At 42.3% G+C, this 15,196-nt stretch overlaps 2 protein-coding genes across 2 annotated transcripts in view; both read right to left on the minus strand.

The window, feature by feature from the left end:
- Positions 1-2,352: 2,352 nt before the first annotated feature.
- On the minus strand, positions 2,353-6,430 carry LOC108411637 (phospholipase A and acyltransferase 2-like). Its single transcript, XM_017683294.1, has 4 exons — positions 6,358-6,430; positions 5,750-5,870; positions 4,213-4,511; positions 2,353-2,754 (listed from the first exon to the last, which is right to left on the minus strand). The coding sequence occupies exons 1-4, from the start codon at positions 6,373-6,375 to the stop codon at positions 2,674-2,676; spliced, it is 519 nt and encodes a 172-aa protein (XP_017538783.1). The 5' UTR covers positions 6,376-6,430; the 3' UTR covers positions 2,353-2,673.
- A 3,660-nt stretch (positions 6,431-10,090) lies between these two features.
- The window catches only part of bgna (biglycan a), a 20,171-nt gene continuing 15,065 nt past the window's right edge, over positions 10,091-15,196 (minus strand). The window contains exons 5-8 of the mRNA XM_037535919.1: positions 14,693-14,803; positions 13,212-13,305; positions 12,296-12,434; positions 10,091-10,288 (exon numbers count right to left, since the gene is read on the minus strand). Coding sequence (XP_037391816.1) covers positions 10,091-10,288; positions 12,296-12,434; positions 13,212-13,305; positions 14,693-14,803 — 542 coding nt within the window. The remainder of the gene's footprint in view (positions 10,289-12,295; positions 12,435-13,211; positions 13,306-14,692; positions 14,804-15,196) is intronic.

The raw sequence follows: 15,196 nt of genomic DNA on the forward strand, positions 1-15,196 counted from the left end.
CTTTTTGCTCTCAGTTGTTTGTAATACAGGCTGATTCAAAAAGATTGATCCGATTTCAAAGCGCCATATTTTTCCGACCGTGAGGCGCCGAGGAACCAATCACAATCCAGTTGTAAGAGGAGGTCACAGAGTTTCTGACTGTCAGTGGAAGACGGCTCCACCTTCAGTCTGAGAGGAGCTGAGACCCCTGAGCAGAAAGCGTTCTGCGTTCTCCACGTCAATAAGAGTGAATCCGTCAGAACTGAGCAGTGGGATGTTGGTGGGCAGTGAAGCTCCAGCAGCTCCGAGCGTTCGGCGCTGGTTCCACAGCACTGGATGATCTCCGAAATCCCACTGAAAGAGCCGTGAGAGCAGCGACGCCCGACACTCAGTCCAGTCTGGGATGAGTTTGACTGTGGCGGTGATGTCGTCCGTCCAGCTGGAGGAGGTTCAGACTGAGACCTTGTAGAACTACATAATAAACTTTATGCTCATTTAAACCGTTTACAGTTCACTGCACTGATCTGGAACGATTTACAAGAGAAATCAATCACTTTGAAATCGGATGAGTCTTTTTGAATCAGCCTGTATTTGATTCAATTTATTTTCTAAAGTAAAAGTCCATTAAAACCTGTTAGGGGGGGTTAAAAACTAGTTAGGGCTTATCTGCTGGGGGTCCGAGAGTGGACCAGCAGTGGTAAACACTCAGCAAGGTGCCGAATTTATCAAGCCAGCGGACTGATACATGTTCACAATCTGGGTTAATGGAACATAGTAGGTCAACATTTTATTGCATGTTTAAAAGGAACCCACCCATGCATTTACATAATCAAGCAGATGAGTAGCTGAATAGAAAGTAGCTGAACCTGAAAGGTTAGACTGTGGAATCTTGTCCTGAGGGTAGGGGAACTTCTGCCTTTGTTCAAATGGGTATTAAAACTGGGCTCTTCTCCAAAAAGGAATACCAGAAGGAGTGCAGGCTCTCGACAAACAAGCTCGGCAGCGCAAGGGTGGGACGGAGGGGTGGGGGTGCCATTAGGCCCAAAAGCGACAGGGGCAAAGAAAGATTGCACTGTTGTTTGTTTTGCCTGTGATTTCTAGGCTTTACTGAAACTCTCCATTCATTAAATAATAAAGATGTGTTTTAGATACAGAGACAACAGCCATCCTGTCACCCCTCGAGTACCCCCAACACCCCCCCCCCCACCCCTTCGTAAGATTGTCTCAGAGAAATAAAGCAGATCTCAATATTATATCAATGAAGGATCACTGATGTCAGAGCTGTTTTTCCTGAACCTCCTCAGGAGAAGCTCAGCGTCTCACTGTGAGATGTTCTGGTGATGAAGGAGGATCCACATGTGTGATGGTATGTTGATCAAAGTGAGAAAATCTGAAGGAGCCAAATTTCAGAAAGAGGAGAAAACGGCTTCCGTCTCGCTCTGATCTCAAACCAGACTGAACCGCATCGAGGAAGAGACGAGGAGCTCAAGAGAAGATCTCTATTAGAGCATTTCTTCCCTCTGGGCTGCAGTTTAGCCCAGTCACACTGTAAGAAGAACAGATATCCCCCACCTTACTTCTCAAATTTTAATATCAGCTCACTCTCTAATAGGTTCATCTCTTTGGCCAAATCCCATTTCTTCTTTTTACCCCTACCTCTTATTTTCGAGTGTCACCTGCACCCCTTGGAACTGAGGTACAGGGGGTAGTGGTTGAAATCAGTGATATGAAGCTAAAGTCAGATATTCACCAGATTCTTGTTTGAATTGTCTCGTTCCACCTTAAATGGTGCAGCAGCTACATTCTGATGCTGTAGGTTTCAGAATGGCTGGACTATTTAAGGTGGAACGGGACAGTTAGCTAGTTCAACAATAGAACAAATAGATTAGATAATCTAATCTGGTTATTGAGTAGATTATCTAATCTATTTGATCACTGATTAAGGGAAAACTTTTAAAATGTAAAGTGACTGTGTTACTTCGTCTGTCCTGGAAAACGTAACCTCAGTACACAGTACGTCCAGTGCTTCTTCATGGGTGCTTTGTTAAAGAAAATTGTTCTATATAAAACCATGAACACTCAACAAAACTCTTTACATTGTTAAGGAGTTCTCTGCGTGGAGAAGGGGTTCTTCAGATTGATGGCAATGTGTTGCACATGGTTCTGTATAGACCAAGGTTCTATATATCGCTAAAAAGGATTCTTTGATTGTTCGGCTTGTAATGACAGCAGAACCCTTTTTGGTGCTACACAGAATACGTTTTGAAAATGTTCTAAATAGAAACTTATACAGCACATCCCCATCAGCGTCGCAAGGTAGGAGTGTCTAATAGAGTGGACAGTGAATGTAGAAACAAGGGGCTGGTCATAATGTTATGCCTGATTGGTGTATAACAGTTTTTATATCCCATGTCATCAGACCTGCATGTGTACAGATATTCACACACCTCTTTAAGCTTCTCTAAGGCTCTATATTAGTATTTACTCTATTGATAGTATCTAAGATAGTTTCTAAGCTAAACCCGTGTTAAGAGTCTTTGTTCCTGTCCAGTCTGTTCAGTCTTTTTCATGTCATACATGTGTGAACTCTGGAACTCCTGATTTAGAAATCATGATTTATATTACAAATGAATGATTTACAGATCTGAGTGTGACGCATCGCTCAGACAGCGATCACACTGCTGTCATAAGAGATCATGTGTAGAATTTATCCACGATGTCTGCGAACACTTTGGTCGCCTCCTCGCACTCCTTGTTTTTGGTCCTCCCTGGAATCTGGTTCAAACAAAACACAAACAGAGTCCTTTCAGAAACTTGCAGAATAAAATAATCAGAGTTGTTAAAAGGTTAGAAATACTGGAGCAATGAAGTGACACAGATCAGATGGTGACTTTGACTGGAGTTACTGAAGGTAGTGAAGGTACTAAAGGTAGTGAAGGTATTAAAGGTACTGAAGGAACTCACGGTACTGAAGGTAATAAAGGTAGTGAAGGTACTAAAGGTAGTGAAGGTACTCAAGGTACTGAAGATACTAATGGTAGTGAAGGTACTAAAGGTACTGAAGGTAGTGAAGGTACTAAAGGTACTGAAGGTACTAAAGGTAGTGAAGGTACTAAAGGTACTGAAGGTACTAAAGTTACTGAAGGTAGTGAAGGTACTAAAGGTAGTGAAGGTACTCAAGGTACTGAAGGTACTAAAGGTACTGAAGGTAGTGAATGTACTCAAGGTACTGAAGGTAGTGAAGGTAGTGAAGGTACTCAAGGTACTAAAGTTACTGAAGGTAGTGAAGGTACTAAAGGTAGTGAAGGTACTCAAGGTACTAAAGGTAGTGAAGGTACTAAAGGTACTGAAGGTAGTGAATGTACTCAAGGTGCTGAAGGTAGTGAAGGTACTCAAGGTACTAAAGGTACTGAAGGTAGTGAAGGTACTGAAAGTCATGAAGGTACTAAAGGTAGTGAAGGTACTAAAGGTAGTGAAGGTACTAAATGTACTAAAGGTACTGAAGGTACTAAAGGTAGTGAAGGTACTAAAGGTACTGAAGGTAGTGAAGGTACTCAAGGTACTGAAGGTAGTGAAGGTACCAAAGGTAGTGAAGGTACTGAAGGTACTGAAGGTACTAAATGTACTAAAGGTACTGAAGGTACTAAAGGTAGTGAAGGTACTAAAGGTACTAAAGGTAGTGAAGGTACTAAATGTACTAAAGGTACTGAAGGTACTAAAGGTAGTGAAGGTACTAAAGGTACTGAAGGTAGTGAAGGTACTCAAGGTACTGAAGGTAGTGAAGGTACCAAAGGTAGTGAAGGTACTAAAGGTACTGAAGGTACTAAAGATACTGAAGGTAGTGAAGGTACCAATGGTAGTCAAGGTACTCCAGGTACTAAAGATACTGAAGATGCTGAAGGTACTGAAGGTATTAAAGGTACAGAAGGTACTGAAGGTATTAAAGGTGCTAAAGGTACTGAAGGTGAGAACTAAAAATAAAAAATAAATAAAACCTTTATTTATTCTTTCCATGTTAAATTCAGCAAATAAACAGTATCTGTGCATTAAAATGTGCATTAAGGTATGTTCTCTGTAGAGAACTTATTTACACATAGAGCATTAACCTAACATGGAACGTGACCAGGGGCGCCCGAACCGTACACCTACTTAAATTTTACATCTGCTACTGATGTAGAAACTTCAGTCGAGTATATCTAACCCGTCAGGCCTATCCGAAGCTCCGGCACTCACCTGATTGCACATCGCTTTCCCGTAACGCACAAACGTGGCAAAGTGTTCGCAGTTCAGTGAGAAGAGTTTGTAATTAAGCTCTTTGTTCACCAGGGCGTCGCGCCGGTGCCTCATCTCGTCCTGGCTGGTGGGCTTCAGAGCGTGACGGTTGTTGCAAACTAAGACATGCGCCCCTTTGGGGACAGTGACCTCTCCCACCGGCTGCCGGCGGATTTTGGTCTCTCCGAGGAGAAGGTCACCGCAGACAGGGAACACACTCTGGAGGTAGCTTCGGAATGTGTTCATCATCTGGGTCTCATCTGGAACGAGTGGTTTAAAATGAAAGAGAACATTTGAGCATCATGACGTGCGTCACTTCACTACCTACACACTTACAACATATTCAAGCCCCTGCCAAAGTACAGAAGGCCTTTCGATTTTCAGATTTGCTTAATATTTTCAATGAATAGTGTCAGAAAATTTAGGCCTGTATCTTTACAACTGATGTTATTTATATATATATATATAAATGTATTATACACTAATCAGCCATAACTTTCTGACCACCTCCTCGTTTCTACACTCACTGTCCACTTTATCAGCTCCACTTACTGTATAGCTGGTCTCTGTAGTTCTACAGTTACAGACTGTAGTCCATCTGTTTCTCTGATACTCTGTTACCCTGTTCTTCAGTGGTCAGGACCCCTATGGACCCTCACAGGGCAGGTACTATTTGGGTGGTGGATCATTCTCAGCACTGCAGTAACACTGACATGGTGGTGGTGTGTTAGTGTGTGTTGCGCTGGTCTGAGTGGATCAGACAGCAGTGCTGCTGGAGCTTTTAAACACCTCAGTGTCGCTGCTGGATTGGAGAACAGTCCACCAACCAAAAATATCCAGCCAGCAGCGTCCTGTGGGCAGCGTCCTGTGGGCACCTGTGACCCCTGATGAAGGACTAGAGGATGACCAACACAGACTGTGCAGCAGCAGATGAGCTGTCGTCTCTGACTTTACATCTACAAGTTGGACCGACGAGGTAGGAGTGTCTAACAGAGTGGACAGTGAGTGGACACAGTGTGTAAATCCACAGGCATTAATATGGAGTCGGTCGCCCTTTGCAGCTCTAACAGATTCCACTCTTCTGGGAAGCTTCCTACAAGATTTTGGAGTGTGTTTATGGGAATTTCTGCCCGTTCATCCAGAAGAGCATTAGTGAGGTCAGACACCGATGTTGGACAAGAGGGTCTGGCTCACAATCTCTGTCCTAGATCATCACAAAGGTATTGGATGGGGTTGAGGTCAGGGCTCTGTGAGGGTCAGTCAAGCTCTTCCACTCCAAAGTCACCCAGTCATGCCTTTATGGAGCTGCTTTGATCCATGCTTAAAGTCACTGAGCTCATCAGTACGACCCTCTACTGGCAAGGCTATGTGTTCAGTTTTATCCACCTGTTAGCAGTGAGTGTGACTGAAACACCTGAGCTTAACAATTCAGAGGTGTGTCCCAATACTTTTATCCATGTGTACACTCCCCAGTGGTTCTGCCTCTCTCTGTTCTTACCTGCTACAGCGAAATGAATGACGTATCCGTCTCCATCGTACACGCCCCAGTGGGAGTAGCCAATAGGATAGGAGAATTCAATCAGGTCTCCAAACTGGGCATTGGCAACAATCTCAGCAACCTGTCCGTCACACGCAGGTCAGGTTTTGGAACAAGTCTGACAACATATCTAAGATACATCTGGAAAACTTCTGAAAACATTACAAAACGGTATTTAAACCATTATAAATACGATCCTGGACATCATCTGCTGAGATTACTGACCTTCAGAACATCGTGGGCTCGATTGTTTATATTATAATTAGTTTTTATCCATAGTAACCCGCTACCTCAGCACAGCAGTACTGTAGGGTTATCATCACACTTAGTAAAAATGGCAACAAGTCCTAAATATTCAGTTTTCTGAATTCATGCTGGCTGTAAAATCTTAAAATAGATGAGAGCTGACATTAACTCATGTGAAATGCAGAGAAACTTTGTTTTTTTATCTGTGATGAAATGGACGTAAATATATAAGCCTAATTATAACCTTGTCTAATATAATTGGGCCGTTTTGACCCTGTAATATCAGCATTTAAACGCATTTTAAACAAAAATAATAATCCTACCTGTTCTTTGTAGTCCATTGTAGCTCGTCCGCCGTGGAGAAAACTCCTCAGGTGAGTTTCCAGACGTGAAGTGGGCGTGACTGAGACAAAAAACAACTACGCTGAGTGGAGTAAAACCTGAAAGGTAAGACTGCAGGAAATCAAAGGCCTTCCAATGGGAGGGAAACCCTCAGCGTGTTCAGATGAATATAAGACGTGGGCCGTCCTCTAAAATAGAGGAGCGCATTTCATCATTTTGATATATTTAAGAATAATAGAATTTGTTATCGTGAAATATGATTTGGTCATCAGAGCCATGATGTTATTGGTGATAACAGCCAGAAATGAACCCAACACCATGATCTTCAGAGTCGGACCAAATCAGACTGAGCCGTAAAACTGACCCAATATCAGGTTCAGCTCAGTTTGGTCAGTTTGTCCAGATCAGTATTAATGTTGTTTTGTTCCAGCCGGTCTGTAAAGCTTCTTACAGCCCGTTTAGTTTGGCGAATGGTGTTGGGTTCATTTCTGGCTGATTCCAGGTTGTTCAGCTGTTCTTCTGTCACAGCTGCCGACTGAAAAGCTGCTCAGTGGAGACGACAGTTTGGGAATTTAGTGTCGTCTCGTCTTCAGAGTCGGACCAAATCGGCTGTCGGTCAGATGTGATCTTAACAGTGTCCGTTTTCTGTTTGAGGCAAAGTAAGAAGTAAAAACATTCAAACGGCTTGAGCGTCTCCTACAGCTGTCAGAGTCGTTGCTTAGCAACAGCGTCTCAGCGGAGAGATACGGTGTAAAACTGTGATGTTGTGGTGAAACAACAGCGCAGTTAGAACGCCTCTCAACCAATCAGCTCATGTAGCCGGAACTCACTGCTGTATAAACATTGATAAATAAATGAATGATCCCATCAGTCAAAGAGTTTATCAGTTCTAGCTCACCATTTATTACAAAATTCCAGTCATTTATTGTCATGTATTTATTGTTAAAGCATATTGAAGAGTGCGTCTACATTTTCTGATCTCTAATCGTAGCTACAGTATAACATACAGCAACACTGGAACAAACAAACTGTAATAAGAAACAGCAAAACTACCTAATATGGTTCTTTGGTTCATCTTTTTATAACAGAACTTTTATTTATTTGAGCCAAACCATCATGTCATCATTTTATTGCATAAAATGTTGAAACACCTAATCAGATCTTGACCTCAGAACCAAAAATCATGTACACTGTGTGTCGTCACACCCCGCATTTTTATGTTCATTACATCTGAAAGGCACTCAGCAGGTGAGAATGGGTAAAAGTAGAATTAAAAGCGTTAATTAATAAACAGCAAAACGATGATTTCTGAAAAAAAGAATGCAATTAGGAGACAACAGCGACAGAATCATTTAGAGGGGACACAAATTCTTGTTTTGTGATGAAACAGTTTATCAAGTAACATTTCCCTGGAGAACTGACCACACATTCCGTGTTAATGGAACTTCACATGTGCTTCCTTTCCTGAACTCATTCATGCTCACTGTAATCATCTTCTCCACAAGGGGTGTTTGCATTTTTCAGCATTTGCCGGTGTTTTGTTCCCTCTGACAGGCGAGTGTGTGTGTGTCTGCAGGTGTGCCTGTACTACTGTGCAAAAGTCAGAGACCACCTGTCCCAAAAATGTGGCTCCTAACAACCACCTGGAAGAGCTGGTCGACCCCCAAACTGCCCCCATCAGATAAACAGCGCTGAAAGCTTTGATCTCTGAGAGAGAGGAGAAGATCAAGCTGCTTCAGATCTGAAAACGTCCACAGGTGTTTCTGTCCATCCTCCCACTGTGAGAAGACCACTCAGCGCTGTGGGTCTGAAAGGACGTGTAGCTGATCAAGAAGAACCTCACTGAGAAAAGGAGACGGACACATCAAAGAAGCTGGACGATGGACTGACCACCCCAGAGTCCAGACCTCAGCACCACTGAATGGGTTTGATCACTTCAGAAAATCATCAACCAGCTTCTCAGACTGAACTTTGGAGGCGTGGAAAAATATCCATGAACGTCATGGAAGCTGTACACTCCAAAAAAGATGGTTCTTCAAGGGTTCTTGAGTAAAGAAAATGGTTATATATACAACAATGAACACTGAAAACACTTTGCATGATTAAAGGGTTCTTTGCATCATGAACATGTTCCTCAGATTAATGTAAAATGTGCTGTAGATGGTCCTGTACAGAATGGTTCTAGATAGCACTCAAAGGGGTTCTTCTATTGTTACAAGTCTGGCATCGAAACAATAGAAGAAACTTTTTGGGTGCTATCTAAAACCATTTTTAAAAAGGGTCCATACAGAACCACCCTTTCATGATGCAAAGAACCCTTTAATCATTGTAAGGGTTCTTTGAGTGTTCAAAGTTCTTTCAAGAGCCACTTTATTTACTAAATAGCCCTTGAAGAAAAATTGATGAACCTCAAAAGGGTTCTTCTACTGTGTACAAGCATGACATTTAAACAATAGAAGAACCCTTTTGGGTGCAATATAGAACCATTTTTAAAAAGGGTCTATACAGAACCATCTACAGCACATGCTGAAGAACCCTTTCATGATGCAAAGAATCTGTTAATCATGCTAAGGGTTCTTGAGTGTTCAAAGTTGTTTATAGAGCCACTTTATTTACTAGAGAACCTCTGAAGAACCGTCTTTTTTGAGAGTGTAGGCGTTAAAGCTGCGCTAAAGGCGTGTGATATGATGTTATATTCAGCTGCTGAGGCCGTTTTCATTTTTTTCCTGATGCTAAAAATCAATAACTTGTACTTAACGGCTGGAAAGTAAAAGAGTGAAGGTGGCCTCTGATGTTTGCACAGTGCTGTACATCTTCACGCGTGTGTGTCTGTGTGTGTGGATGTATGTGCATTTACATTAGCGTTCAAAAGCCTGAAATACAGGCTGATTCAAAAAGACTCATCCGATTTCAAAGTGATTGATTTCTCTTGTAAATCGTTCCAGATCAGTGCAGTGAACTGTAAACGGTTTAAATGAGCATAAAGTTTATTATGTAGTTCTACAAGGTCTCAGTCTGAACCTCCTCCAGCTGGACGGACGACATCACCGCCACAGTCAAACTCATCCCAGACTGGACTGAGTGTCGGGCGTCGCTGCTCTCACGGCTCTTTCAGTGGGATTTCGGAGATCATCCAGTGCTGTGGAACCAGCGCCGAACGCTCGGAGCTGCTGGAGCTTCACTGCCCACCAACATCCCACTGCTCAGTTCTGACGGATTCACTCTTATTGACGTGGAGAACGCAGAACGCTCTGCTCAGGGGTCTCATCTCCTCTCAGACTGAAGGTGGAGCCGTCTTCCACTGACAGTCAGAAACTCTGTGACCTCCTCTTACAATTGGATTGTGATTGGTTCCTCGGCGCCTCACGGTCGGAAAAATATTGCACTTTGAAATCGGATGGATCTTAAACTAAACACCAAAAGGAATTTTACATTATTTTGATATTTCACACAATCTGGGAACAGCAACAAAGTATTAAATTATAAATAATATACTGTAATTATCCGTTTACTGTGATTTCTTGATACATTTTCTGACGCTAATCGAATATGAGGCATTCTGCATATTAACTGCTCATGGAACTGTTTTATTTACATTGTTTTTATTTTAATGAGCACTTTTGAACGCTACTGTGTGTGTGTGTGTGTGTGTGTGTGTGTGTGTGTGTGTGTGTGTGTGTGTGTGTGTGTGTGTGTGTGTGTGTGTGTGTGTGTTTATTTCTTGTGGTTTCCGAACTGCACGGCCATCCTGTCGCTGACACAGCGGAACGTGGCCGGCTGAACCTCCCAGTACTTGATGGGGTTTCCGAACAGACTGATTCCGTTGTAGAAAACTCTCTTCATCCCGAATCCCATTGGACAGAAATCATTCACTCCGACATCAGTGATGTTGTTATAGTGCAGGTAGATCACCTGCGTGAGAGACGATCGCAGTCAGCAGCAGCTCCACATTCCACACAGACGTACTTCAGAATAAGCTCAGAGTCTCTCTTTGGTTTATACGCCTAAAGGGGAACTCCACCAAGTTTTCAAACGTTTTGCATAATCAAATGATTCATTTCATCTTAAATCTAGTCGCCTTATCTAACAGTCCCCATTTTGAGATGGTTGAGCACTTATTATAAGATTATCTAGATTATTTGTAGAATTTACTAGTTACTAGTTTAATGATCTCATTATACTGGCAGATAATTTTCATTTCTTACAACAAGCACCATCATCTGCCAACATAGTGAGATCATTTTACTCAATAAAATGAGCTAAAACAAAGGAAAAAAGTCTAGAATTGAACTAGATAAAGCTTCCAACAACCTCAACAGGAGAATTATTAGAATTTTTCCCATATTTACATTTATGGCATTTGGCTGTCGCTTTTATCCAGAGCGACTTAGAATTTGATCATTTTCACACAGGGAGGTGAAGGTGGTGTTGGGAGTCTTGCCCAAGGACTCTTATTGGTATAGTGTAGGGTGTTTACCCAGGGGGGGATTGAACCCCAGTCTACAGTGTAGAAGGTGTAGGTGTTAACCACTACATTTTATTTTTGCAGTGTAGAAATTCAGAATTACTCCCAGTGGTGGTGAGAGGAACTTCAGTGCTTCTATATAGAATCAGGAAAAGTGAAAAGGGAAAATGAAAGTGTTCTTCAAGCCAATGCATAATGTGCTTCAGATGCTTCTATATAGAACCTTGAGAAAGGTTCTATACGGCACCAAAAAGAGTTCTTCTGTTGTAGCGACATCAAGTCTGTAATTCGATAAGAACCCTTTGGTGCCATACAGAACCATTTTCAAAAAGGTTCAGATTAGAACTATCTACAGCACATCCTCCATCAATCTGAAGAACCACTTCAACATGCAAAGAACCCTTTAATCATGCTTTGCATGAGTCTTCATGATTTTCTTTACTAAAGAACCCTTAAAGAACCACCATTTACTGCGATTACGATTTACACCCTTAAAAGCTCAGGGCCCAAAGTTTTGTTACACACTTCTAATCTAAGAATAGCTCGGTTTGCACTGACGTCCCTGTCGTTCCTGAATAATAAGCCTTAGAATGTACAACACCGTTTCCAAAAAAGTTGGGACGCTGTGCAAAATGTAAATAGAAACAAAATGTAATAATGTGCAAATCATTTAAAGCCTATATTTCATTGAAGACACTACAAAGACAACAAATCAAATGTTGAAACGGAGAAATTTTACTGTTTTCTGAAAAATATTTGCCCATTTTGAATTTGATGCCAATAACATGTTCCATTTGGGACGGGGGAACAAAAGGCTGGTAAAGTTGTGTAATGCTAAAAAAACACCTGGTGGCTGATAGCATGATTGGGTATAAAGAGCATCTCAGAGAGGCGGAGTCTTTCAGAAGTGAAGAGGAGGAGGGGTCACCACTCTGTGAAAGACCTGCACCATCAAATAGTGCAACAACTCAAGAAGAACGTTTCTCAACATAAAAAAGCAAAGAGCTTCTGCTTTCCATCGTCTACGGTGCAGAATCATTAAAAGACTCAGAGAATCTGGAGAAATCTCTGTCTGTGAGGGACGAGGCTGAACACCAGTATCTGCTGGCCGTGATCTTTGGGCCCTCAGGCAGCACTGCATTAAAAACAGACATGATTCTGTAGTGGAAATCACTGCATGGGCTCAGAAACACTTCTGAAAACCACTGTCTGTGAACACAGTTCATCACTGCATCCACAAACGCTGTTAAACTCTAAAACACAAAGAAGAAGCCAAATATAAACAGGATCCAGAAACGCTGCCACCTTCTCTGGGCCTGAGCTCATTTAAAATGGACTGAGGGGAAGTGGTGTGTTGTGTGTTGTGGTTGTGACCCAAGCTGACCTGAGCTGGACAATTTGTAATGCAGTGAGCTCATTTCTCACTACTGATGTTCACATTGTGACCAACATACCTGCAGGTACTTCATATCAGGCAATCCTGAAGGCACGCTGGACAGACGGTTATTATCCAGGTGGAGCTCCCTCAGGTTGGGCAGGTAAGACAAAGCACCATTCTCAATGTGACGAATGTGATTCAAACCAAGGCCCAACCTAAATTAGAGAGAGAGAGAGAGAGAGAGAGAGAGAGAGAGAGAGAGAGTGAGAGAGAGAGAGAGAGAGAGAGAGAGAGAAAGAGAGAGAGAGAGAGGAGAGAGAGAGCGAGACAGAGAGAGAGAGAGAGAGAGAGAGAGAAAGAGAGAGAGAGAGAGAGAGAGAGAGAAAGAGAGAGAGAGAGAGAGAGTGTGAGAGAGAGAGAGAAAGAGAGAGAGAAAGAGAGAGAGAGAGAGAGAGAGAGAGAGAGAGTGAGAGAGAGAGAGAGAGAGAGAGAGAGAGTGAAAGAGAGAGAGAGAGAGGAGAGAGAGAGAGAGACAGAGAGAGAGAGAGAGAGAGAGAGAGAAAGAGAGAGAGAGAGAGAGAGAGAGAGAAAGAGAGAGAGAGAGAGATGGCAAAAATAAGGGTATAGAAAGAGAAAGGGGGAAGAGAAAGAGAGAGAAGCAAGGAGACAGAGTGGAGAGAGAGACAAAGAGAAGGAGACAGAAAGTGACTTATGATACTTAACCTGCCATTTTAGGGTTTGACCACTAGAGGGTGGGAACGTCAAACTTTAGTGGCTTCTGGAAGTGAAATCTGTCATTTACCAAGCAACACTGTTGCAGCGAACACTATAAAGACCATAATGTGCTCATAAGTTCTTCTTTACAGTGTTATTATGACCAAAACACAGCATACTGATAGTGAAGTCACTCTGTATTAGAAGATATGTGTATATATATCTGCTGTACTGTGTTTTATTTTCATTAGTGTCCAGCAGAAGGTGGATGTTCTGACCTTTGGAGCTGCTTGTATCGGCTAAGGTCCTCCAGCTCGATGGCCTGAATTTGATTATGATCCAAATGAAGCTCATGAAGACTCTCAGGCAAGTCTAGAGCAGGATATAATATCATATAATACAATATAATATAATATAACAGAAAACAATTAGAGTAGAATATAATACAAAACAATAGATTACACAGCAATAGAATAGAATAGAAGTGTTGGTGCAAGAACACTTATAGAGAACAAAGCACAATTTATGTAAACTGTAAATGTAAATGTAATTTGCTGTAAATATACAGCACTATAAAATATAAATATATACTCTATAGCATGATAAACACTAAAAAGTGTTATTGTATTGTGATACTGTGACTATCTATCTATCCATCTATCTATCCATCCATCCATCCATCCATCCATCTATCTGTATGTATATATCGCTGTGGTTGGAACAAGTTTGTTGTTGGAACAAAATGTCCAAAACAGTAACTTTACAGGAGAAGGAAAAACATACTTTACTTTTAGTGCAAGTCAATGGAACCAGACTTTTTTCCAAGTCATTTTGGGACATTTCTTTCATCCATTCATCTTGAAAGGACAGCAGTTATTTTCAAAATATGTCAAAAACTGAAAAATGATACAAGGTTTTGGTCCAACAGCAGCGACATACATGTCATATATTCAAAACCCATATCTTGCCATTGATCAGTTTTTCAGTTAGTCGTGGGCTGGAGGTCAGGGAACCAGCCCTGTGACCGGAAGGTCGCCGGTTCGATCCCCTTGGCTGACAGTCCATGACTGAAATGCCCTTAAGCAAGACACCTAACCCCCAACTGCTCCCAGGGCACCGTGGATAGGGCTGCCCACTGCTCCAGACAAGTGTGCTCACTGCCCCCTAGTGTGGGTGTTTCACTGCATGGGTGGGTTAAATGCAGAGGTCTAATTCCACAGTGTGCAAACAAACACAGTGACAAATGGTTCTGAATTTGATTGCGAGATGAAGCTGAATGTGATTTTGTTCAGTCAGTCTATAAAGTGTGTCACACCATTTTTCTTCTTCAACGACAGGTTTGGAATCTGACATAGTCCTCTGGTCACTCTCATCTTCAGAATCTGACCATCTGAGCTGAAGGTTTCCATTTCTGCCATTTGGCAGGCGCTCTTATCCAGAGCAACTTACAATTTGATCATTTTACACAGGAAGGTGAAGGTAGAGTTAGGAGTCTTGCCCAAGGAGTCTTATGGGTATAGTGTAGGGGCTTAACCAGATGGAGGGGTTGAACCCCGGTCTACAGAATAGAAGGCAGAGGTGTTACGTACTACACTATACCAACCACAAGGTCAGCTATTATCTTCCAGAGGTTTTCCAATGTGTCTAGTTTCTGTATTTGTACGTGCTGATGTGGAAAAGCAGTACCAGCACAGGTAGAACACTTCTGAACCAATGAGATTGTGGCGTCAGTGTAACTAACAGTTGTAGGTGTATTTACCGTTGGGCACTCCTGTTAGTTTGGCTTCAGAGATGCGCAGGTAGTTGAGCTTGAGGCCGATGAAAGCTCCAGGCTCGAAGCCGCTGTTCTGCAGGGGATTACGGCCCATTTCTGCAGACACAAAGCAGAAAACGCTCAAAATTTCGAATTCTCTGGATCTAAAGGCTTCAGTTTAGGCGCAAAATAAAGACTGTCCATCAAACGTTCCCTCCTTTGTCAAGTGAAAGAAAAACGCTGACAGAACCTTTCGCAACCAATCTCTAGTGAGAACGTCAGCGGTAGTAAATCAGTCAGAATGATTAGAGTAAGAAATAGTGAAAGGTGTTAGTGAGGGGTGTGTAACGCCTGACTCTCGCTATCCCGATCGCCTGGAGCTGCTTCTATCTCATTCCTGAAGCCGAAAACGTTGTGGATTCAGCTCAGAGCTCAGCAAGTGAACTATTAACAGACGCTAAGGTCAGAGAGGCTTTGTTTGGGTTCCAAGGGTGGAACTGGAAAATTCAA

The sequence above is a fragment of the Pygocentrus nattereri genome, chromosome 28 (assembly GCF_015220715.1).
Source record: "Pygocentrus nattereri isolate fPygNat1 chromosome 28, fPygNat1.pri, whole genome shotgun sequence".
Taxonomy (NCBI): domain Eukaryota; kingdom Metazoa; phylum Chordata; class Actinopteri; order Characiformes; family Serrasalmidae; genus Pygocentrus; species Pygocentrus nattereri.

Bases quoted from the DNA above. Each gene is read 5' to 3' on its own strand.
- LOC108411637 (XM_017683294.1), bottom strand. The intron at 4,512-5,749 runs GTAAGAACAGAG...CACTCGTTCCAG, and splicing joins CATTCATTTCGCTGTAGCAG to ATGAGACCCAGATGATGAAC. The intron at 2,755-4,212 runs GTGAGTGCCGGA...TGTTTGAACCAG, and splicing joins GGAAAGCGATGTGCAATCAG to ATTCCAGGGAGGACCAAAAA.